General features: G+C 38.1%; 1 protein-coding gene across 1 annotated transcript in view; it reads right to left on the bottom strand.

The window, feature by feature from the left end:
• Positions 1-26,242, bottom strand: part of SPINK5 (serine peptidase inhibitor Kazal type 5) — a 74,566-nt gene that overhangs the window by 16,134 nt on the left and 32,190 nt on the right. The window contains exons 10-25 of the mRNA XM_049648878.1: positions 25,019-25,106; positions 23,796-23,923; positions 22,466-22,547; positions 20,985-21,112; positions 19,413-19,491; positions 18,964-19,091; positions 16,337-16,385; positions 14,209-14,336; positions 12,280-12,367; positions 9,488-9,615; positions 8,776-8,842; positions 7,546-7,673; positions 5,872-5,974; positions 4,330-4,457; positions 1,076-1,145; positions 46-173 (exon numbers count right to left, since the gene is read on the bottom strand). Of these exons, the coding sequence (XP_049504835.1) occupies positions 46-173; positions 1,076-1,145; positions 4,330-4,457; positions 5,872-5,974; positions 7,546-7,673; positions 8,776-8,842; positions 9,488-9,615; positions 12,280-12,367; positions 14,209-14,336; positions 16,337-16,385; positions 18,964-19,091; positions 19,413-19,491; positions 20,985-21,112; positions 22,466-22,547; positions 23,796-23,923; positions 25,019-25,106 (1,650 nt within the window). The remainder of the gene's footprint in view (positions 1-45; positions 174-1,075; positions 1,146-4,329; positions 4,458-5,871; positions 5,975-7,545; positions 7,674-8,775; positions 8,843-9,487; positions 9,616-12,279; positions 12,368-14,208; positions 14,337-16,336; positions 16,386-18,963; positions 19,092-19,412; positions 19,492-20,984; positions 21,113-22,465; positions 22,548-23,795; positions 23,924-25,018; positions 25,107-26,242) is intronic.

The raw sequence follows: 26,242 nt of genomic DNA, 5'->3' as shown, positions 1-26,242 counted from the left end.
ACTGTAATATTCACAATTAAAGCCCCATTTTTGAAAAATACTCACAGTTTGTCCTTACACATGGCACATTTATTGCCGTGTGTTTTGCCATCTGGACCCCGAACAGGGTCACTTTCTCGGGTACAGATAAGTTGCCCATTTTTCATTTGGCTTCTAAACTCATCACACGTATCCTAAAAATAAGGAAAGATGAAAATAAGGAAAAATAAGGAAAGCCCATAGTATTTGATTGGGCTTGAAAGTCTGAAGATTTTGACTCAAGAGTCAGGAAGCCACTTAACCTTGCTGGGAGGCAATATAAATGACCTACAAACATGACCAGATTCTAATTCCTGGAACCTATAAATATGCTACCTTACATGGCAAGGAAAAATTAAGGTGGAAGATAGAATTAAGATTGCTAATCAGCAGACCTTAAAATGGTGACAGATTATCCTAAATTATCTGTGTGGCTCAGAGTGATCACAAAGGTTCTCAGGAGTGAAAGAGGGAGGCAGGGAAGTCAATATCAGAGTGATGCCGCATGAAAATGATTCAAGTGGACACCGCTAAGTTTAAAGGTGGCCATGAGCCAATGCAGGAAGCCTCCAGAAGTTAGAAAAGGCAACGAAACAGATCTTCTCTACAGCCTCCACAAAGAAACGCAGCCCTACTGACACCTTAGTTTTAACACAGTGTGAGATCCAGTTAGGACTTCTGAACTCCAGAAATATAAGATAATGCATCTGTGCTGTTTCAAGCCACTGTCGATAGCAATTTGTTACAGCAGCTGAGCCTCATTCTCCCCATCTATAAAATAAGGTTAAAAAAATGTATTTGATCAGGTTGTTGAGAGAATTAAATAAACTACGATTTATAAAAGTGCTTTGTAATGTGTTAGACTGAAAGATTTCCGTTTGGCATGAAATTTCCACACTGAACAAGTTATCAGCAATACTGACGTTTATGATGGCTTCTGACCTTCTTAGGGCAAAGATCTTAGTTGGCAACATTGACATTCTCTTTCTGTATTTTTGATAGCCAAGTGTTGACTTACAGAAAGACCGTTTTTATCAAAATCTAGTTAGTGACTCACCTTTTCTGATGCTGATTGAGTCTCATTTGATCTATAGTCAGAGTGCTTATTTTCCTCTGCTTCTCTTTCTCTGGAAGAGACAAGAGTCAATAGTCATCCTGTTAGTAGAAACTCAGGTTTGGAAGGAGCCTTTGAGTTCATATCCTACATTTCCTTCACAGAGAATCTCTGTGCATCCTCAAAGCTGAGAGTCAGCTTGGTTATTAAGAAGCTTCCTCATCACAGGGTCTATAGGGTAGATAGGTATTCTAGGTAGACAAACTCAAGTAATTTCAAAGTCTCCTTTATTTGTGTCCAAATTTACCTTTAACTTTCGTCCTTTGGTTTTCACAATCCCAGGACAACACAGAACAAGTTTGCTGAACCCATTAGCTCTTCTCGATATTAACTCATCAGATATTTAGAGGCAAGTTTCAAGTCTCAGGCCCAGTGTCCTCATCTTTTCATGCTATGTCTTGGTTTTTAATACCTCACCAATTCACCAGTCTAGTGCCTTGACTTGTAGATCAACCCATTAGGGTATTAGTTTTTAAAGTATGGAACCCAAGATAGAAAGAAGATAAGTAATCTAGAAAATACCTTAGGATCATGTTTTTTTTTTTTTTAAACTCTTTTCTGATAAAATATTTATGCCAGTGGTCTCTAAGTTTTCATGCACATTAAGAAACACCTGTGAAACTTTTAAAAATTCAGATCCACTGACTATCCCAACAGGTTTACTGACAAGATCTAGACTGGGACTCTGTAGCCTGATTTTCAACAAGCCAGGTCATTCTGATGCAGTTGGCTCAAGATCTAGTACATTTACTTTTCTTTCCAAGTTTCATTTGGTGTTGTACACAGAACAACATGTGTATGTATGTATATAACATATATACATATATATATTCTTTTTAGGGAGTTCCCTTTGCATGTATAAGAAATAGGGAAGTGGCAGTAAAATAGATCCTGAAGATTCAAACAAATATAAAATCATGAAATTTTAATCAAGTACTATTGGATGAAGAGGGTACTGTAATGATTCAGTTTAATGCCACTCGAGGGATAATCATGGCTCTGATCAAAAGCCTCCAGTGACCTCTGATCACACATGGAATAAAATCCAATATCCTTCTCTTGGCCTAAAAAAGCCTTATTTAATGTCCCCATACTCATTTTCTGCAATCTTCTATGCAATAATTTTGAGACATGATGACCTCCTTTCTGTTTTTCAGCTTGGTAATTTTACATCTTCAAAAGTTTTCACTGGTTCTTGCTCTGCCTGAAACTTTCTTCCTCTAGATGTCCACATGGTTCACTTCACTTACTCTTTACAGGTGTCCCTCACACGCCAGGCTTTCCCTGAACACCATAAATAAAGCAGCAACTGCAATCCCTTTATGTTGCCTTACTCTGCTTTATTTTCCTTATTACCATCTAGCCCTGTGCTATGTAGTTATTTGTTTATTTATTTATAACTTGTCTGTTCTATATTACATTATAATTACATGGCAGGAACTTTGTCTTGTTCACATGAAGAATGCTTGTCCATGACCAGTGCCTATTACAATGCAGACAGTCAAAAACCATTCATTGTCAGATGAGTGATTTCTAAAGATTGTAAAAAATATTCCATGTATGTTGTGTTTTGTTAAATACTCCAGATGAGTATCTTATAGTATAGATGACAATTATTACATTGGCAAAATTTTATCTTATACATTTTTTGCATTGGAGAATCGTCATTTGTTCCTTAACAAAATTATCTATTAATATATGTGGCAAAAAGAAGCAAAGTCCTAAGTGAAATGCTCTCTCAGTTATGTTAGTCATATCTGCAAAGTACAAGTTGTGCAAAAGGACAACACAGTGTAGTGCAGGAAATCATAACATTAGTTATTATTTATTACTATTCATGCTGATGCCTATTATTTACTGGACACTACTGATGGTATTAATAGTGACAATTCACATTTATTGAATGCCTTCTTTGTGCAAGGCACTGTGTAGAGAGTTTTACCTGGTTCTTTTCATTTACCTTTCAAAACAGACACTAGTGGCTATGATGATTATTGTTGCCTCTACCACCATTATAAATATGAGCAGATGGAAGCCTAGGAAAGTGGAATAACCTGTCCAGAACATGAAGCTGCAATTATCTGATGCTAAAACCCTAGCACTGCTCTACTCTACTGCCCTGCTTCTATTAACAAATTTTCGTAATGTGAATAAATATTAGGCTAGTATTCAGAGGAACTGGATTCTGATTTTGGCTCTGAAGTTCACTTCCCCATGAGACCCTGAAGTTAAAAAAATTTCAGGGGCGCCTGGGTGGCTCAGTCGGTTAAGTGTCTGACTCTTCGGCTCAGGTGATGATCTCACGGTTTCGTGAGTTCAAGCCCCGCATTAGGCTCTGTGGTGATGGTGCAGAGCCTGCTTGGGAGTCTCTCTCTCTCTCTCTCTCTCTCCCTCTTTCTCTCCCAGCCCCGCTCTGTCTGTCCCCTAATCACACTGTCTCTGTCTCTCTCAAAATAAAAAAGTTAAAAAAAGAAAAATTTCAGTTTTTCTCATCTGTAAAATGCAACATTTGAACTAATCAGATTTTCTCACATGGCCTACACTATCACAAGACTGTAATTTCTTTTCAAGGAGAAAGGTGAAAAAGATGTATGTGTGGAGAAGCATTAAATACTTATTAAATTCATATTGATTAAGTGTCATAATTAATAGCATTATGATATATGCATCAAATTTTAAAACTATGAGTACCTATCAAGGTCACCCAGAAAACTATCTCCGTGTACAAGGGTGGTTATGCTCCTTGACCCAGTAACACAAATCAAGAGTGGCTGAGTTGGATCAGAAAGCACTCCAATTCAGTACACTCACCATGGGAAAACACACAGAAGAAACACTCTGGATTATGCAATAAATGTGTTCCACACACACCGCAAGAAACAACCCTCTTAAACTATGCTGGTCAACTATTCCAAATGACCTTCGCGAACTCTCCACAGGACTTAGGCATTATATGTTCTAAAGAGAAATGCTCTATCATGATGGCAATTGCAGGTCACAGAATTATGAGAGAAAACAGACTAGGAATCAGACAATGATTAGCTGCCATTGCTAAGGCTCATTGTTTCTTACGGGATACAAGGGAAAGAGATAATACTTGGGAATTAACAAAAACAATTTTTCAGGAGGGAGCTATAAGTAAATGAGAAATAGCTAGTCATTCAGCTTTGAGACTGCCAGCTGAAAGAAGTACTTACAGTATCTCCTTACACATGGTACATTTATTGTTGTATGCCTTGCCATCAGCGTCACGTACAGGATCACGCTCCCGAGTACAGGTGAGTTTTCCGTTTTGCATCTTTCCCCGAAATTCTGCACATTGGTCCTGAAAAAGGAGAGGAGAGTAGGTCTCTTGGATTACTTGGTTTGTTGCATTGTTAAGTTCATGAAACGATTTGAGTTTCTGTTATTACAATGTCCAGCACTGCTATCTACAGAGAAAGAGGGACTGGAATCACCCATATTCTAAGAGGTCAGTTGTCATAGTTAATGATGTTGCTTCTAAGGTTCTACACAAGGAAATTATAAAGCTGGCTGGGATTTAATAGCACAGATGAAGGGTCGGCAAACTATAGCCTATAAGACTAATCTATGCAGCTGTTCTTATATATGGGGGTTTTACAAATCAAAACTGGAAACACACCCTCAACTCATTCATTTAGATGTATTTATGGCTGCTTTCCCACAATAATGTCAGAATGGAATAAGAGAAACAGAGTCCATATGACTCACAATGCCTAAAATATTTGCTATCTGGCCTTTTACAGAAGAAAAAAAAAGCTGACCTCTGGTGTAGACAGAAGGGAGAAAGAATTGCTGGAAGAAAGTACAAAGTTATACAAAATGCTAAGGAAGACAGGCTCAAGACAACTGTGGAGAAGACAAACAGGGGACTTTTGAGTCCTCATTCCTGAGAGTGAGGATGTAGCCTCCTTAAGGAGAAAAGATAGAAAAACAGAATAGCCAGAACTTATCAAAGACATATGTCAGGCCTGTGTCAGATCTGGAAGCAAAGAGAGGATCTTGATATCCGAAGGTCGTAAGAAGTGAAATCAAGCAGCTGTAATCTTATGCAGTAGTGTTCACAGGCCCAAGGACTGGGTTTATAGGCAACACTGTCATTCTGACTCTTAAAAATGTCTCAGCAAATGTGCTAAAAACTTGCCTAAATTATTTTATTTTGTCCCTGTAAGAGTACTGCTAGATAAGGGAAGCTAGAGTTCAGCGACATGAAGTAATTTATTCAATGCTGCATAATGGGTTGCAGGGTCTACCCCTAAACTATGTGGTTCTGAAAACCATGCTCTTTCACCATATTATGCTGCCTTGGTTCAACAGAAAAAATGCCCTGAAAAAGTGACCCTATCGAAGGAAAGAGAATAATAGAAGAAAATAAAGAGCATGTGATGCTGCTGAGGACTATCTCCATGTTTATACCACCTAACACTCTTATGATCAATTAATGGCCTGAGAGCTACACTATATAAAAAGGGGTCAGGAGTCTGGGATGAGGTCATCATGTTAATTATTTCCAGGGTTAAAGAAATCAAAACGAGCCATAGAGAGACTAAAATTTGCTGAGATATTACCCTGCAGTTTCAAGGGGAAACTCCCCTGTCCTTCAGAGAATGCTTTCAAACTCAGCCTGACATTCATTCCCCTTTATGCCAGGCTCTGCCATGGTGCTCTTGTCAGATACTTGCGTCCACCCTGGTCGTGGAAATTAGAGGTCCTCTCACCTGCTCTTTCCCTCCTCCGCCGCCACCACCATGAGAACTATGCCCCGCAGCGTTTCTCTGATCTTCCTCTTCTTTTCTCTTTCTTTCTTCATCTTCTTTCTGGCTGGAAATTAGAAAGGGGGAAGTACGGAATAACAGATTACAGAGAGCAGAGCCCATTTCTGTGAGTTGCTCATCGTGTGACCCAAATAGATTTGTACAGAATCCACCAGCATTTACTGAACATCCACCATGTTGCAGGCCCTCCTTTGAAAATAGAAAGACGAATTACATGGAGTCCTTCTGCCTAGAAGAGCTCTCACTACTGTAGAGGAAAACCAACATGTACACAAACACAAGCAAGGCCACGTGAGCGGTTTACTACCACTTCCTAAATGCTCACTGTGATTCTCCAGCTGGATTCTTCTCAAACACCTCATATTCAAGAGGTCCAACAAGAACTACCTCCTCCACCAAATGTGTCCTTGCTCCTGGATTCTCTACCATTCATGAAGAAGAAAACACTAGAGCCATCTCTGTCCCCTTCCCCGCAGCCCCCATGGCTGTTGACACTGTGACACTGTTTTCACATCTCCCATGTTGATCCATTCACCTTCCCTCTTATTCCTCTGGCTCTGATGAGATCTAGTGGCTCCTGGATTCCTGCAAACCCCTACCATCACCAGTAGCATTCTGAATCTTAGTCTTTTCCTTCTCTTTCCCCCCCTTTTTATTGTTTATGTATGGATCTTCCCAAAGGAACCATATTTATGCCACTTACTCTCTTACCTGAAAAATGTTAGCAGCTTCCCACTATGTATAGCATTGACTTCAAAATCCTTGATCTGGCATTCAAAGCCAGCAAAGTGGCTAAGTTCTAACTAAACTACATGACTTGCTCTTTGTTGTTCAGATTACTGTTTTCTTAATTTCAGAGCTTTACACATGCTGTTGCCCTCTGCCCCTCTCATTCCTTCCTGTACAGTTCATACCTTATCCAAATTATAAAGACCAGTTCTATTCCCCCTATAAAACTTCCTATTAACTCTCTCTTCCCTGAAGTACCAGAATACACTGTACACATCATTTTTCATTTAGCAGTTCCTCCTTCATATTTTATTAACTTGTACCCATGTCTAATCTTTAGTCAACTATATGATTTCTGAGAAGATTATTTAATCCATCTATGAACAATCATTATTCATGTTGTACATTGTAGATAGTCAGTAAATGGCTATTAAATGAGTTAAATATTTTATGTGTACTTCTGAGCTTTGTATAAAGAATTTATTTTCATTCTGTGAAAAATGTGATATTTTAAAAAATGTAGGTAGAAGAGTTAGACTGATAGCAAAATATGTGTATTATATTCCCAGTGGTAATTATAATCTAGAGAAGGGATCCATTTGACAGCAAAGGACCTAAAATTTTACCAAGAAAGATGTTGTGATCTATTAATAGGTAGGCTCTACCCCAGAACTAAGAGAGAATGTAACAACCTAGATATATTGTCTATTTCTAGAAGTGTAAATCTTGGCCTTTATAGAGGAAGATTTGCCTAAAAATGCTCTACAGATAATAATTTGCTCCTTTTATATGTAAAGAAAGGACAAACACAATGTATATTATTATCCTGGCTCTTTGCCTTCCACCATATCTTCCAGCTCACAGCAGGGGCTTCATTTGTGTACTCACAAGACAGCTTTACACATGGCACACTTGTTGCCGTGGGTCTTGCCATCTGGGCCACGCACGGGATCGTTTTCTCGTGTGCAGAAAAGATTTCCATTTTGCAAAAGGCTCCGAAATTCACTGCATGTATCCTAAAGGAGGAGAAAGGGCAAGAGTAGGGGTATTTCCTTATAAATTACTTTGTTGGGTTCCTACTAAGTGCTTCCTAGAAACAATAAAAAATGACCTATAGATATATTTTTTCCTGGCGATTGAATTTTTCAATCAATTCCTACTAAACACACACGATTTATTTATTTATTTTTCTTTTCTTTTTCAATATATGAAGTTTATTGTCAAATTGGTTTCCATACAACACCCAGTGCTCATCCCAAAAGGTGCCCTCCTCAATACCCATCACCCACCCTCCCCTAAACACACACGATTTAAAAAGAGGTTTCTCTTCCTTTTTCCTTGAGGTGTAACCCCCAAATCCAGACTGAATCTGCAATCACACATAAGACTCATTTTTGATGGGGGCAAGGAAATGACCACAAATTTGAAAAAATATACTTGGAATCAGTCTTTTTTTTAAGCCAAGAAAATGTTATCCTAGATATCCTAGTGCACCCAATGTATTATTTTTATTTTCCCCCAAATGCTGTCACCAGAAATAAAGGTAAGGCAAGGAAAACAACTGATTTCACCAAATGTGGTCATCGAAAACTACATGGTGGATTAGGAGTAATGCTAGATTTGGTGTCCAGAGGTCTAGGTTTCAATTCTTTTGTTTCCATTTTTTAACTGTGAGTACTTTGAAATATGAAGATGTGGATTCAGATACCAATAGTCCCACTGCCTTTGTAAGCAAGTTCTTCCTTCTCTCTGGATTTTAAACCTTCATTTAAAACTCGGGAATGAAGTAAATCATATGTTTGCCAACTATGGCCTGTAAGCAAAATCTGGCCCACCACCTCCTTAAATAAATAAAGTTTTATTGGAACATAGCCATGCCCATTTGTCTGCATATCATCTACGGCTGCTTTACAGCTACAACAGCAGAGTTGTGACAGAGACTGGATGGCCACAACCTAAAATATCTACTATTTGATCCTTTAAGAAAATTGTATCAATTCCTAGACTCGATGAACCTTGAGTTCTCTGACACAGGCTTTCAGTAATTGCATGTTATTTTTACAGAGAAACTGCAAAACCTCATCTTTTAGTGTGGTATTAAACTTCCAGGACAACTACCTTTTCAGCTTCTCTCTTAGCTTTTGCTTTGGATTCAGCTTCTTCTTTTTCTTTTGCTTCTTGCTGGCTGCAGGAGGGGGAGGGAGAAGAATCTTTCCTAGTACCCAGTACATGTTATCCTAAATGGGAACTCTCTCTAGATAGAAATATCCCATTACCTCCATACCTCTACCAACTCAGTTGGGAGTAGGAGAGTAAACGCACACCTGTCCATATTGTTTTCTGTGTTTAATGTTGCTTAAAGAATAAGACACACATGTCATAGCAAACCAGTAAACAAATTTACCACTACAGTTTTCTGGAAAATAAAGATATGGTTTTTCTCCCCAGAAAGCAATAAGGATGCTTGAAAATATTTACTAGATGTTAGCAAATGTTCCATTTGTTACCACCTAACGATCACATCTTTGGATTATTCATGGTAGTATGTAAGCAGAGAACAGATTTCTCAGTCCTTGTATGCCATTAACTCTGGGGGACTTTGCCCTTAGCACATAGTACTCCCTGGAACAATTCAAGTACAGTTTAGAACACTGAGAACACCTCAAAGAAATGTGTTAAGGATATGGCTTTTTAACTGTAAATCCTTGAAAATAATGCAAAGATAGCTTCCATATCTACCTCCTAGAGAAAACCTTCAAAATCACCTCCCTTGCCTGTCCCAGGCCTATCTTCTCTCACACTCAGCAGCAGTGGCTGTGGTTCTACTCACAAAAAGGCCTCACACATGGAGCACGTATTGCCATGCATTTTTCCATCTGGGCCTTCGATGGGGTCGTTCTCTCTGGTGCAGGGAAGTCGTCCATTTCTCACATAGTTACGGTATTCACTGCACAGCTCCTGCCAAATGACGGTGGATTTAAGAATCAGGTAACTAAATACTGGAAAACTTCCTCTACATTACCCCTATAAAACCTATGATACAACGCCCCCAAACATAGCAGATACATCAAAACGGTGATATAGAAGGTCAACATTAGCCAAGATGCTTTTTAGGGACTTTTTAAGGTCACACATTATCTGGAGTATAAGATTACTATTACTTAGTTCATTAGAAAACCTTCAATTCAACTCAAATATTATTCTGGGCTAGATACTGTGAGACACATAAAGAAGAATTGAGCAGGGGTGCCTCAGTGGCTCAGTCAGTTGAGACTCTTAATTTCTGCTCAGGTCATGATCCCAGGGTCATGGGATCAAGCCCCACATCATGCTCCATGTTGAGCATGGAACCCGCTTAAGATTCTCTTTCTCTCTCTCTCTGCCCCTCTTCTCCACTTGCACTCTCTCTCTCTAAAAATATACAAATAAGAAAGAAAGAAAGAAAGAAAGAAAGAGAAAGAAAGAAAGAAAGAAAGACAGAAAGAAAAAGAAGTAAAGAAAGAAAGAATTATCTATTGTTCTTTTTGTAAAAAATTTGTGGTTGGCAGAACAACAGCTCCCATCCCTCCTATTTGTCCAAGTCCTAACACCCAGAGCCTGTGATCATATTACCTTACAGGGCAAAAGGAACTTTGCAGGTGTAATTAAGTTAAGAACCTTGAGATGGGGAGATTCTCCTGGATTATCCTGGTATGTCCAATGTAACTGTAAGGGTCAGTCCTTAACAATAGGAAGAGTGAGACAGAAGAGATGGAGAGGGAAATACAACTGTAGAACAGCAGTCAGAGATGTGATGTTGTTGGCTTTGAAGATAATGGAAGGGACATGGACGGCTTCTAGAAGTAAGAAAAGGCAAAGAGACAAATTCTCCCCTAGAGATTCCAGAAAGGAACAGAGCCCTACCAGCCCTTTGATTTAGTTCACTGTGACCCAGGTCAGACTTCTAATGTAAAGAACCAAAGACAGTAAGTTTGTTTTGCTTTAGGCCACCAGGTTTGTGATAATCTATTAGAGCAATCAAAAAAAGTAAATACAGAGTGTTTAGAGTCTTTGAAGAAAATGCATAGAACCATCTATAACTTGGAATAAAAAGAATGAGATAATTGAGAAATAAAGGAAAATTTCTGGCATAATAGATGATAGAGCTATTAAGTATATTGTATAAATGGGGAAAATCTTTGGAGAGCAGCTAATACTTATTCCGAGCCATGGAAAGTGGCCAGAATTTTGACAAATAGAAGACAAGGACAATCATGTCTGAGTATGAGGAAAACCACATAGAAAGTAAAGTTCATTGTGTGTATAATATTGAAGACTTAAGACATGTGCTGTTATATATGGGTAAGTTCCTTGGGACTTCATAAAAATAATATACATAAAGATAGTTTATTATTTTATAAGTGAAGAAACTAAGATGCAAAAATGTTAACTGTCTGCCTTATTGGTGGGGAGACAGAGCCAGTATTTGAGCCCTGACAGTCTCAGCCCAGGTCTTTAACCACAATGTGACTGAGTCCATGAGATGGGATACCTTGAATTAATGCTTGGGATGTCCGAGAAACAACAAGGTGGCCAGTAGAGCTGGCACAAGGGCAGCAATGGGTAGAAAATAGGAAATGAGGCCTGAGAGGTGGCGGAGGTCAGATCATGGGTGGAATTATAAGCCACTAAAAGGGCCTTGGTTCTTACTCTGAGTAAGTTAGAAGCCATGGGTGGCACAGATTGCCTTATGTTTTGCAAAACTGCTTTGGTTTTGGAGTTAAGGGTAGATTGTAGGAAATAAAGATGAGAGCAGAGAGAACACTAAGGAGTGAGGTCTTCCAAATTAGAAAAGGACACAGGAGAGGAACAATGAAGATCTGAGACACATCCTGTAAAAATGATACAAATGGTGATAAAGTGCAAAATCTAAGGCGCATCATGGGCATTCAAGCCAGAACTTGTGGTCCAATTGCTAGCTCTCAAATTTTTAACTATATACATTTCCTAACTTCTAATCTGAGCCTCTGAGTCCTCTTCTATAAAATACAGATAACAATCACATACTTTGAATGGTTATTACAAAGATCAGACATAAAACTGTTATATCACATGACATATGCCAGAAACTAAATAATTAATAGTCATCACCATCATCATCATCATCACGTGAGAATGTAAACCCAAGGCTCAAAAATGCTGTTAAGTAATTTTCCCAAAATCTCACAGATAATTAATTGGGATTAAAATTTAGGTTTTATTTGTTTTGTTTTGTTTTTTGTTTTATTTGTTTTGAACTAAACATCCTTATATAAAAAGATATGGAGAAAACTTTGAAATCTGCCTCTATTGATTTGCATTCATACAAGATAGCAATCTGTATATGCTTCTTTTTTGGGATACTACAATTCACATGGTAAGTGGAGAAAATGGTGATTGACTTCTTCTCAAATGCACAAGCAACTAAATCATACTTGGAGTGAATAAACTGAATAGGAAGAAGGGATCTTCTTATACACGAGAATCCAATACATGTCCTCAGTCTGAGAAGTTACTAAGGACATGGGATAAGGAGGTGGGAGCAGGAGGCTTGCCTGGAGAGAATGGAACAGTTATGTGGCTCTGATGGCCTGGAACAACTACCTGGACTGCTTCTCTCTTCACTTTCTCAGCCCCTACTTTCTCCTTTCCTTCCTTGCTATTATTTTTCTTCTCTTCTTCTTCAAGTTTGCTGCAATCAAAAATAAAGAAGATACAAGCTAAGTACAGTTTTCGATTCTCTTTGGTAATGTATTTTAAAAAGGAATGAGGATCTTTGAGACAAGGTCAGATTCACTCTTCGGTACAAATTTATCCAGACTAAGAGGTGCTATTACTTTGCAGACAATAATAATAAAAAATAAATAATTCAGTAGTTTACAATTCTCCTTAAAAAAATAAAACTAGCATTTTTTTTTTTTTTATCAGTATGTGACCCTCATGTAGTCTTTTTCTATCAGTCAGTGACTTTAGTGATCTGACTTTAGGCAAGCCACATTGCCTTGATTTTTCTAAACTGTGCAACTTTTCCTGTGTAAATAACAACCATATCAATGATCAAAGCAGAGGTGATACCAAGTCAGATGATGGGCCCTAGTCAAAATAAACCACGTTTCACTATAAAATTAAAACTTTAGATATTATTTTAAGGGCATTAATATTCAAGTTGAATTCACGTTTTAAAGTATAATAATGATCCAAGCCCAAGAAAATTCAACAACTAACATTTTGAGGTTGATCAAGAGCCTAAGCTTCTGGCATTCTTGCCATGTTCTACTGATACACAGCTTATCAAAGCTTGAACATCTATAGCATGGATCACATTATATCCGGTCATCTCCAAAGAATGAACAAATGGAGCAAGTAAGAGAAGACCCTTGATTTCCTGAATCTGAGCCCATCGCCTGCCCTACTGGCCTAGTGTGTCAACCTTTCCTTTAAGGAGCTATGTGCATATACCTGAGATTGGGCGAGGACATGCAAAAAGTTACAAGACAGAAATCAACTTTGCACCTCTTTCAACAGATACTATTTAAACATTTTCCTCAGGGCTCCTGGGTGGCTCAGTCGGTTGAGCTTCCGACTTTGGCTCAGGTCATGATCTCACGGTCTGTGAGTTGGAGCCCCGTGTCGGGCTCTGTGCTGAAAGCTCCGAGCCTGGAGCCTGCTTCGAATTCTGTGTCTCCCTCTCTCTCTGACTCTCCCCCGTTCATGCTCTGTCTCTCTCTGTCTCAAAAATAAATAAACATTAAACAAAATAATAAAAAAAATTTAAACATTTTCCTCAACATTTACTTTAGCGTGAGACTCTGTAGAGGACTAAGAATCTAAGGAGGAGGAGAACCAGAGGAGGTAATAATCAATTTCTCCTATACTGTTCCACACAATGGAGCTCAGGTCCGACTCACCAAAACAGCAGCAAAAAAAGTCCCTGGACCTGGGTTCACAAGAAGACATTTCAATAAACACCTATTACATGGCCCTGCCTATTAGGGGTTTTACTCTCTACACTAAACCACTTATCAAAGTATTTATCTCACCTGGGCATGGTAATGTTCCTAAAAGGATAAATGTAATTCTCTCTATTCCATTTCTCATTCAGGTTATTCTAACAGTTCTTGCACACTGGCCTCATAGATCTCTGTTCAACTGGTTCTTCCTTAGCCAATATTTGAATATATTCACATAATCATAAAATGTCAGAGGTGGGAGAGAGACCAATGATATCAGTGCATCCAGATCATCAAACTTCTGCTCCCTCTTTGTTATGAATGATGATTATCAAGTGTTACAAACATACCAGCACTAAATTAAAACTTTCCCATGACTTACCTAGAGGACAGAAAGAAAACTGAATAGAGAATCACATTGTCACTGTGTGATTCAATATTACTTTCTGCCTTGTCCATGTGCTTTTCAGCTTACCTAGCTCACAACCCATGGCATATATTCTACACATTTCTAAAGAAACTGAGACTCAGACGTGATGGATAATAAAGAGATGCAGTAGAACAGATGAGCACCGGTACTCACAATAGACTTGCACACATGGAACACTTGTTTCCATGCATTTTGCCATCTGGGCCACGGACAGGGTCATTCTCCTTGGTGCATATAAGCGTCCCGTTCCTCACCTGGTTCTGAAATTCACTGCAGAGCTCCTGGAAAATATTTTCTCAGAATGATTTCTTACCCTGACTATTCCTTTGCCTATTCTGAGGAATAAGTGATGCAGAGTAAGAAGGAAAAGAAAAAGTGATTATGTGTAGCAGTAAATCAGTAAGTATTTACAAAACTTCCATCACGGACCCAGCATTGTCCTGGCACCAGAGCAGGTCTGGAAATATTTAACATCATCATTCCCCTGAGACTGCTTACAATCTAGGTGCAGAAGAAGGCTGACAAAATTGGTAGAGAACAATATAAAATGTATGTTTGTGTTGTGTTACATATCAAAGTCTATAAATTATAAATGAATGATCAAAGGTGAGGGGGGTTCAATGGACCTAGAAGAAGAGGCTTCTTGGAGGAACTGAGAATACTGGTCAGCCTTCACAAAAAAGAAGGAAATCCTGCCTTTTACAACTACTTGGATGAAACTAGAGGGAACTCTGCTAAGTGAAATAAGTGAGGTAGACAAAAAATACTGTATGATCCCACTCATATGTGTAATCTAAAAAAGCTGAACTCATAGAAACAGAAAGTAGAACGGTACTTTCCGGGGGCTGGGTGGGGTGGGGGAAATAGGGAGATGTTGGTTAAAGGTTATAAACTTCCATTTAAAGATGAATTAAGTTCTGGAGATCTAATGTAGAGTGTGGTAATTACAGTTAACGATACAATAGTATGCAATACAGTATACTTGAAAGTTGTTAAGAGACTAGATCCTAAATGTTCTCACCACAAAAAAAGAAATGTATTTGTGTAATTATGTGATGTGATGGAAGTGTTAGGTAATGCTATGGGAGTATTATTTTATAATATATAAGCGTGCCAAATCAACACGATAGACACCTTAAACTTATACAATGTGATATGTCAATTAAATCTTAATAAAGCTGGAAAAAATTAAAATAAGAATATAGTCTCCAAAAATTATTGGTAAACCTCAATTTGTCTTTAGAAGGCCGAGAAAGAAAAGAAAATGATGCCCAAACTAAGAAATAAAGACATATTTCAAAAAAAGATATGGAGGAGAAAACAAGTATGATCCCTTGGATAAACTGACACCTTTCTGGGAGTCACTTGATAAAGCAGAGGGATGCAGATTTCATACAGGAGAGGTACAAGAGAAGCAGAGAGAAGGAAAAATGGTTTAGGACCATTTGGAAAATCTAAGATGACTTAGCAGCTGATCAGATATTATGGATAAAACAAGTGTTCAGTTTAAAATAAAAAGATGGCTCCAACTAACAGAAAGAAAGTTAATGAGCAAGTGAGTCAGTGTAAAGGTCAACTTTTAAACTGTGTCAACTTTCCCCAAATAAATAGTAGGCTTACACCTTGCAGCTGTTAGGAAATAAAACACATAAAGGTAAATCCTGTTTATGGCCATTATATGAGAGTATTTCAATATCATATATGGACAGATTTTATTGTGTTGCCTATAAAATTATAAAATTAATCATGTACAGTAGATTAAGAATAATTAGAAAGTCAAAGGATTTAATAATTATTAACTAGGATGAGAATATTAGTACTTTCTCCATGTTTAGAGGGTGAGAAAGATAAAATATGATAATATATGTGTACTTTGTTTTATAAATTGGACTAATGAAAGCAATAGGGACATTGTACTGTGTATTTGAAATAATAGAGGTTGGAATGATGTAAACTGAAATTAGTAAATTGTAAAAATTGATATTAATAATCTGTGCCTGACAACAGAAATCTAAGAAAAGCCAAATATGGAGAATATACCTTACCAAGTAAGTTAACCCTCTACTTTTTATAAAATGAAACTCAAAATTTGAATTATCATGCAATATAATTGATACTCTGGAAACTTCTAATCAAGACCTTTTTTTCAGGGTTTTTGTTGTTGTTGTTCATTTCAGGCACGACAATTGAAAAGGAAAACATTTCTGCTAATGAGATATCTAGAATGCTTTAAGGAGAAAAAAATGTCAAGGCATAGCATTAGTAGTCCTGAGAAAATTACCTTTGTAGCTTCCCTTTTAGTCTTTGTTCTTGTTCTTTCTTCTTGCTGACTATAAGGAGCAGGGGAAGAAAAAGAGAGAAAAAGAAGAAATAGGTCTTAACAGAGTAGATTCTTAACGTGTACAGGTTGATCATCCGTTGCTTTAACAGGTCTCAAACACCCACAAAGATCCACTCATAGCAGTTTGTCATTTTAGTGGATAATAAACTGAAATGATTCACTTTACCTCAAGATAATAGTCTGTAAGAAAAAGTCCCTTCATGAGCAAAGGCAGCAATAATACTTCCTGTTTACGGATTCTTTTGCATCTGCGATAACTCCTTCTACTTTGGTAATATTTGGCTTCTGTGGGGCAGTCAAGCATGGTTAAGGGGACAGACTCTGGAGTCAAACTGCAGAAGGATCACAAGAAATGTCTGACCCTCTCTGTGCCTTCCTCATCTTTAAATGGGGAAGGGGAAGGGAGGGATAAGAGAAGTAGCAATGAAATTAGTTTTATAGGATTGTTGTGAGTGTAAATGGGTTAATACATGTAAAACAAGTAGAATAAGTATTCGGTACATGATAAAGTGATTGTCAAAAGCAATCGGTGTCATCATCACTGTAATTATTATTACGAGTCAATCCTCCCAAAACAGGCATATGATGGAAATAAAGTGGGGGTGGTGGATCTTAACCATTTTGGATAACTAACAGGGCTGCAAACTGAGTTCAGCATAATTGAACCTACAGCACAATTTAATCCTGGTGTACAGACGGAAAAAAAAATTAAACAACATGTAAGAAGTTTTAATTTTAAAATGCAAAAATGTTTTAGATAATATGTAAAAATTAGGTTATGTTTCAGTCAACATAAGGCTTGCTCCCATTGATCAAATTAAACTTCCTTAAAAGGTGAAAAGACAGTTTGCATTTGGTATGAATGTGTGCAAGACGAGACCATGGAGGGAAGAAGGATTCTCAAAAAAGGCAACAGCCTTTGCTAACATACCCATAAAATATGAGGTAATAAATAAAACTTTATTTCTTTTTGATAAGGAATTAAAAATTTTTTTTAATGTTTTTGTTTATTTTTGAGACAGAGAGAGACAGAGCATGAGCAGGGGAGGGGCAGAGAGAGAGGGAGACACAGAATCCGAAGCAGGCTCCAGGCTCTGAGCCGTCAGCAGGGCTCAAACCCACACACCTGAGATTATGACCTGAGATCATGACCTGAGCTGAAGTCGGACGCCCAACCGACTGAGCCACCCAGGCGCCCCTTGATAAGGAATTTTTATAGGGATGGGAGAAAAGTACTAAAATAGTTCCAAAATTATGAGATTTCTCATACTTTTTTATATGGAAACTGACCTAAACTTTGCCGTGAGTCTAAGCTGACTAAAATATTTAAGAAGCATTTTCTTTCCATCCTGGGAAATCATCAGAGGAAGCAGCAGAGCTGACCACTAGGTGGCAGAATTCCTTCCTCATCACTGAAAGACTGATGTGGAGACACAGAAAAACAGACTGAAACAAGCCTACGTTCAGGCAAATATAATTACTAGAAGTTGATAATGGCATTGCTAAATGATTATCTTCTATCTATACCATAGGGTGAGAAACATCATTTTCTTCATTTTTTTTTTCCTGCACTAATGTTTCTAACTTTCCCAACTCTCTGGGCCTTTATTTTGTCATCTATAACTTGTGATAATGTAAGAAAGATCTATTTCATGTTTGTCTTAAAGATCAAATGAGACTAGGCAGCAAAGCTTTTTGCAAATATTTGTCAATGATATGCATTCAATAAATGTTGGTTATAATGATTATATGTTCATCATCTTGACTTCCATCTAAGAGGTTTTTAACGTTTCCGTGCCCAACCACTATGGGACAAATATTGTTCTCTACCGGGAAAGACTGAATGAATCGTTTCAGAGATTCTGAGTTTATAGCAAATCAATTGGAGTGTTTCTTGGGACAGAGATCAAAGCCTTAAGGAATATCATAGACTCTTTTTTTTTGAGAATACATCATGCCATTTATTCTACAGTTACCCTTTAGTCCCCTGTAAACAAGGATCCAACTTCCACTGTTCCTAAAACAGGCTTCACCTACTTCAAATATTACAAAGTTCATCTTTGTGTTGTGCTCAAATCTGTGTCCCTATAGCTCTCATCCATTTTAACTCTACTTCTTAAGATCACACAGAATGAGTAAGAAGAAAGGTAGTAAACTAAAACAAACACTCTCCTAAAACCTGCCATGCACCATAATGATATTTTATATGTAATCTCATCCATTTCCTATTTTAGCTGATAATCCTTCAAGTAACTAAAAAGCAATTAGTGTGGTTACCACAGAGTATTCTCTTCTCTGAATCAAAGATCTTGAGTTCTCTCTAAAACCTCTTTATATCGCAATCATCATCATCTGAAAGCTCTCCACTTGCTTTTAGGTTTTGTATTTTAATGTGTGTGTGTGTGTGTGTGTGTATGTGTGTGTGTAGTTCATTGAAATGTGACACCCCAAATAGACTGCTGTACTGAAGAGAAAAATGCATTATTCACAACTGATTATTCACAAATGTTTGAAAACTTCGCTCGGTTCCTTCTCCCCCACCATCAGCAGTCCTGAGCTTTACTCACAAGAAGGCCTCACACATGGAACAGGTGTTGCCATGCACTTTCCCATCTGGGCCCTTGATGGGGTCGTTCTCTCTGGTGCAGAGAAGCTGTCCGTTCTTCCTTAATTTGCGGTATTCGCTGCACAATTCCTGTGAAATTGAGGAAGGAAGTTCGAGGTCTTGAACATAGGTTAGATCAGACTGGCAAAACAGCTGCATTTTTTCTCAAATGGGGATCAGCAAGTGGCTTATTTTAGAATAGGTCTTAGAAGACATGACTATTTTTAAAGGATGAGTTATAAACACTTAACCTAGAAATAGTCACATATGCACATGTGTATATGCTCACATGTAAACAAACACAAACTGTACAAACGTTTCCTACAACTTCAGGGGATTTATGAGTTCCCTGAATGCCATCTATGGAGCCCAGGTCCACATGCCTCTGACTTTTGGAAAAGTTTCCCTTACCTCAAAGGAAGTTGTGTTCTTAGATTGTCTCTTATTTCTTGACTCACTTTCCTTCTTTTTCTTTTCTTCTTCTGCTTGACTAAAAGAGAATATAGAAAGAGATCTGTAAGGATCATAGAACGCCCAAATTGCAAGTGATCTCAAATATCAGTTAATTATTGTAGTTAACATTTAGTAAATTCTTACTATGTACCTAACCTCATGCTCATACCATGAAATCTTCTCAACTGCATGTTGTAAAACTTCTATTACGACCCCACAGGTAAGAAAACTGACAGACAGAATGGATCACTTCCCCAAGGACACTTGCAGTTTTCCAATCTTCCAGTACTCACAATTTTCAATACTCAGTATGTCTCATTACTATCTAGCTTTGCTTTAATCTGCCAGTAAATTCTCTACTTACATCATCCGTGAAACCCCACACAGGTCATTCTACCCCTGAAGTCCTCAAACTGTTAGGAAGTTTCTCTTGGCATTGAGCTGGACCCCTTCCAGAGTTTCAACTCATTGTTCCCACTTTCATCCATACAGACAGCCTACAGTGTTGATTCCACATTTAAAAACAAAAGATACTTGGGTATTTCAAGGCCATAACTCTCCCCTTGCTAAGTATGCCATGTCTTAACAGTCCTCAGGGGAGATGGTTTGTATTCATTTCCTCTAAATATGTTTTTGCTTTTCTGCTGAAGTGGAGCTCTCACAAAGGAACACAAAGTTAATCTGGACTCAGTGCTTACATTTTCTAGGATCCCTTCTATAACAACAACAATTGTCTATTGAAGAGAGAGATGTTGAACATATAGCCACACATATCAATTTACAGCTATACTAATTGTGGTTAGTGCTATAAAGGAAAGTCCTCGTCACCAAGATGGAACAATTGAGGGGTTAGGGGCATGGAGTAGGCTTCACCATGATTGTTTCAGCTGACAAGTCAACACATGGAGGGGTTTACTGTGCCAGATACTCATCTTTCCTATTCCAAGTCGTTCCCCCAGGTCCTGTGTATGGACTAATGTACCATTTTGCATACTGATATGTTTGCTTTGTGATTTGTTGTGTGATTTCAGATGACTTCACAACCTGCTCTGTAGGGGTGAGATCCTTGTTTTATATCCTGTACACTTCCAGAGGAACTCAACCAGTGATTGATATGCAGGAATTATTCTTTGGAGTTGGTTAGGAGTGACATCACCATGATGGCAACATAGGTGGTTCCTAACTTCCCTCCCCCTCACGAGAACAACCGACTTCTATTCAAGAACACGACATGACTGAGAGAATCCTACAACACAGGGGTGAGGCTGAAGCACACACTGGACCTGAGACCAGACTGCATTAAAAGGGTAAGAGAAGGAGCTACACGTGGACCTCTCTGCCTCTCTCTCAGGACAGAACAGGAATTATTCTCTGATAATTATGACATTGTGCAAAACTGTCACTGACAAGAAATAAAACACAACTTAATTTTTAAGAAGTAAATACAACAAAGCTAACATTAAAAAATTTAAAAAATGAAGCAGAAAGGACAAAAGTCTCCCTCATTTTTCCAGCTACAGCGCTACTCACAAGAACACCTCACACATAGAGCAGGTGTTGCCATGCATTTTCCCATCCGGGCCCTGGATGGGGTCGTTCTCTCTGGTGCAGGGGAGTCTTCCATTCCTCACAAGCTTACGGTATTCACTGCACAGCTCCTGCCGAAACAGAGAAAGCAAGTTGGGGATACTTGCTTTTATGCCTATTCCAAGCAGAATACTGGAACATCTACAGTGGCAGAAACTAGTGTTATGTTTCTTTGATTCCAGGATTTCAGCTGTGTTTCTCTCACATGTAAAATTCAGTTCAACAAACAAAACTCATCATTTGCTAAGAGATGGGAACAAGTTGAACACAATAGGATGTCAAAATATAATAAATGAGGTGGGCAAGTAAACTCCATTTTAATCTAAATGGAATAAAATAAGTGCAAACATGTAGGTACAAGAAAATTTGAGAATGCAGAGGTTGAGGCCATGAGATCTGATTGTGAAAAGCAGAGAAGATGTCATGGGACAGGAATAATTTGTATGAGACTGAAGAGCAAACGGGATTTTGTGGGTAAGAAGACGATTGGGGAATACGCATACTAGATTGTTAAAACAAACTAAGAAACAAAGTTGTAAACTACACGGGCATATAGCAGAACATGAATTTCTAAATGAAGGTAAGAAGCCAAATAAAATAGAGATAAGGAGGTTGAGGTGTATGTTGCAGTTAATGATGAGCCATTTGTGGGCTTTAAGCAGATTAATATTTTGAAACTTCAGTTGTGTTAGGGAGGATAGTTGGATAAGGGAAAGACTAAAACCTAGAGGGAGAAGTAGGAGACTTTCATCATCTAAACAATAGGTGATGGGGGGCCTGGGTGGCTCAGTCAGCTGAGCATACAACTCTTGATTTTGGCTCAGGTCATGATCCCAGGGCTGTGGGATCAAGCCCTGCATCAGGCTCTGTGCTTACTTGGGATTCCCTCTCTCCCCTTCTCCCTGCCCCTCCACCACTTGTATGCTCTCTCTCAAACACACACACACACACACACACACCCCAAGGGAAAAAAACCCCAAAACAATATGTGATAATAACTTAATAAAAGGCTATGGAAACAAATATTATAACATTTCAGGGATAAAAATCAGGCTTTCTGTGTGCAGAATGAAGGTATTTTTATCCCAACTCAGATGTGAAATTTCCAAAACTCGCAGGTAGAAAATATACACGTAGAGTCTCTGGAAACTGGTTTGCCAAAGTCTAGCACAGTCTGTACTGGTGAAACCAGTACTAGAAGTCAGTTTTTTCAGACTTCAAAGAAGTTATTCTTATTGTACAGGATTAGTCTCTGAAGCAGCGAGAATGGATCAAGCACCCATAGCAGTCATCTCAATGTCATCTCCAGAGGAAAGGGTTAAGATTTCCTGGGAATTTTTGCAGGACAATATTCTACCCTATAGACTCTGAAATATGTTCAAATTATAGTGCCCAGTAGGACTCATTGGGTGGGTTCCACTCACTGCGTATGAAGGTGCTTTTCCAGATTCTCTTTTACTTCGTGCTTCATCTTCAGCCTTTTCCTTTTCTTTAGCTTCTGCTTGGCTGAATGAGAGAAAACGAGAAGAATCCATAGGACCAAATACAGGCAATTATTTGTCCACATTCCTGCACTGATAATTTCTCCTCCCTCTTTAGGAAGAGCAATTTTGGCCTTTTATCGCTAAACCAATGAGAAACAACAAAATAGCCTCCAGTATGGTAAGATACCATAACTTCTTCATAGTTTTTGCTTAACATTGAAAGAAATATAGTGATTGTGGATTTGGAAAACTTGCTTTCTGTAAATTACCTTTCTTGCCTGAGGTCAGAACAGAAATGTCATCAATGTCCACAGAGGAGGTATCAAAACTGGTACCATAGTGACAGTATACCTGGAGGCTGAAAGTGGCCTTTACAAGCACATTGACTGGTTCCCTTGTTTCACAGTGAGGCAGAGACAGTTTTGGCTATACTCTTAGGACAGGACTACAACTAAACAAGTTCTCTCCTCTTAAGTCTATAGTCTATCTATCACATCATGCACACTCTAGCTTTATTAATTCACCTTACGTGTATTGTTTACTCATGGCTGTGTTATCTAAAAACAAAATATAGGGTGGTGGGAAAAGACCAATAATTTTCATACACTGATAAACCAAATGAGCTTACATTTGCTTGGCACAATGGAATTGCATAGTATGTACAGCTAACTGATGGCATTTCAATTACACAAGGCTGTCAATCAAAACAAAAGACCATAGATTTGAAATGTAAATCAACTACTTAATCTGAGCTCAATCAAATAAACTGGGAGCAATTCCAAATTTTGAAAGCAAACTGTCAATTCTAACTTATTGAGAAATGTCACATTATATATAGTAATATTTAATTTTATAAGGGTTCATGGTCGTTTCATGGGCAACACTAACTCTAATAATCACTTTCTGCTTTAGGTGTTCACTTTGGGCCCTAACGTCTCCAGAGGATGAGATGCCACAAACTTGTACAACAGGTTCACATATGATGCTTCAGCAGTGGGAAGAATCTGATATTTGCACAAGCTCATGGTTGTCAGGATGTTCCAGTGGTAAGAGAATGAATGTCGGGGAAACAGACATATTGGAATAAATAGTTCCCAGCTTTATTGGCTTTATTGCTAACATTCTATGTAAGTATTCAACTTATTCAACTCCTTTCCCTATTTTGAGCCACAGCTTCCCCATCTATGAAAGTAGCTAGTTCTATTAGACCATCTGTAAGTTCCCTTCTCTCTTTGGTGTTCTTTTAGACACTTTGACATTCTATACTCACTAGAAGGCTTGACACATGGAACACAGGTTTCCATGCATTTTCCCATCTGGACCACGAATAGGGTCATTTTCTCTGGTACAGAAAAGTATTCCATCCTTTGCATGATGCTGATATTCACTGCAGAGTTTCTAAATAATGAAAATGAGACACTTTAGATATAGTTCTCTATTCTGTTTATACATTTTAGATACTGTGGAGGATTTGAGTGACAGGAGACTGAAGTTAGAGAAAATATAGAAAAAAATAAGGAAAGAAAGGGAGGGAAGAATTGAGGAAGAAAGGAAGGGAGGGAGGAAGGGAGGGAGGGAGGAAGGAGAGAGTGAAGGAAGGAGGGTAAAGAAGGAAGAGAAGGAAGAAACTGGAAATGAAAGATAAAAGGATAGTTTTGATTTGAGAACTAAAATTAAAGGATTGTGGGAAAGAAACCAGTTGAAGATGAGGGCTTGACAAAAAGATGGAGTTACATGAAGTCAGAAGGGGACTAATGAGGTAGGCTGTTTTATGAAACTATGAAACTGCACACTAGAGAAGGTGGGCTAACTCACTGTTAGAAACAACTTAAATAGAGTTTCTTCATGGAGTGAAATGGTCCAAATATCCTCCAGGATACCTTCAAATGTTGGCTTGTCATACTACCACTGGATTGTGCCAATATTTCTGACTCTATGAACACAATGTGGAAGATGAACTGAATCTTGAGGACTGAGGGAGATGTTGGCTACAGACATGGAGACTAGGCAGAATGCTAATACCCTGACACAAAGGAAATCTATTAGAGATATGAGCTAAGTCAGTAGCAGGAGAAAAAAAACAACAACAACAGATGCCTGGTTAAGATATGTTTAGAAAGTAGAATGTGGTATGATTTTAAAGGAAGCATATTAAAATGTTACCCTGAAGACCTCCAAACAACTACCACACATATCAAACTTTGAATTCAGATAGTGCTTTGATATATTACCTTCATTTAGGAACTATTTTACTAATATGACTTGATTAATTTTCTCCAAATAGAGCTAAAAATTGTAATGCCATAATTATTCTTATAAATCTTATGAATTAATAACTATAAATCACTTTCCAGAAGATCCATCAGTAATGGAGGAAAAATGAACCAACATCGAAAAGGCTTTCTAGAGTAAAATGTAAGCACACACACACACACACACACACACACACACACCCCGCAAAAGTCAAAACAAGGTGATCAAACTAATCATCACCTCAATTTCTCTTTTAACTTTAACTTTTTCTTTAGCCTTCCTTAGGTTTTCATGTGCTTTATTTTTTTCATCTGAAAAACGCCGTTTCCTGGAGAAAAACAAGACAAAATAAATGTATACAGATGCTTCAAATCTTTATGTTACAAAATAGTCATTTAGGTGAAGGTGGAAAAACAGCCACATGTTCATGAGTTCTAATACAAACATTTTCCAATCAACTTAAAGATCCTAATTAGATTGAAATCTTCACTCTTTACCCCCCCAATCCCTTTCATTTTGCTTTCATGTATCCACTGCAGTGATCCTTTTTGTCATCTTCCTTTTTTTAAAATACCCTTAGCTTAAATTCTACCTTCATTGAGAAGACGTCCCAGATCTCAAAGTGGAAATGGGTTGTATAACTGTCACTGTATTTTCATACCTGAATATTCTCTTATGGGATAGTTCTCACTCTGTCTTGAAATGTGTGTGTTTGCAGAGGCACTTATTTGTACTCTTTAACTTTAAGCTTCTTGAGAGCAGGGATCTTCACTTGTACATTCGTTCAACATTTGGCCAGTAACAATTTTTTGTCAAGTGCAGGGCACTTGGGCATATACTACAGCAGCATACAAAACAGACACATACCCTGTGTTCTTGGAATTTAGAACCCAGTAGAAAAGACTAACAGTCAACAAATAGTCATAGGAATAATTACACAATTACCAGCTGTGATGATTGTTAGGAAATAAAATTAAGAGTTACAAGGATTGATTTCAATTAGGAATTTCAGGAGTCTTATCCAAAGAAGGATAATCTTGAAATGCAATCCACAGAGGGGGAGACACTAGCTGGCCAAGACTGAGACAGACTTGCTGGAGGACAGCATAAAAAAAAGAGCTTGGAAAGATCAAGGATATGAATGAGTGACAAGACCTTGTCTGAGACATCTTCATAAATGCCATGATTTCTATGTTGTGGGATTTGCCCTTCCCCAAGGTCAGATGCCCGAGATGAAAAGATAATCTCATTCACATACGAACCTCATGTTTTTGTGGGTGTCAACATCTGTCTATCACAATGGGATAATTACTGAAGGAAAACAGTCAAAGTCTTGGTACCTGCTTTTACCCTCATTCTGTATTATGAGTAGCTCATAAAAAGGCTTACAAAAGTGGTGGCAGGAAATATTAAGAAGTATTTTGTAATCCAGTCTTCTAACTGGAAAATCGAATCCATCTGTAC

This window comes from Panthera uncia (genome assembly GCF_023721935.1).
Source record: "Panthera uncia isolate 11264 chromosome A1 unlocalized genomic scaffold, Puncia_PCG_1.0 HiC_scaffold_17, whole genome shotgun sequence".
NCBI classification, from domain to species: Eukaryota; Metazoa; Chordata; class Mammalia; order Carnivora; family Felidae; genus Panthera; species Panthera uncia.
This window is presented reverse-complemented; position numbering and strand designations above follow the sequence as displayed.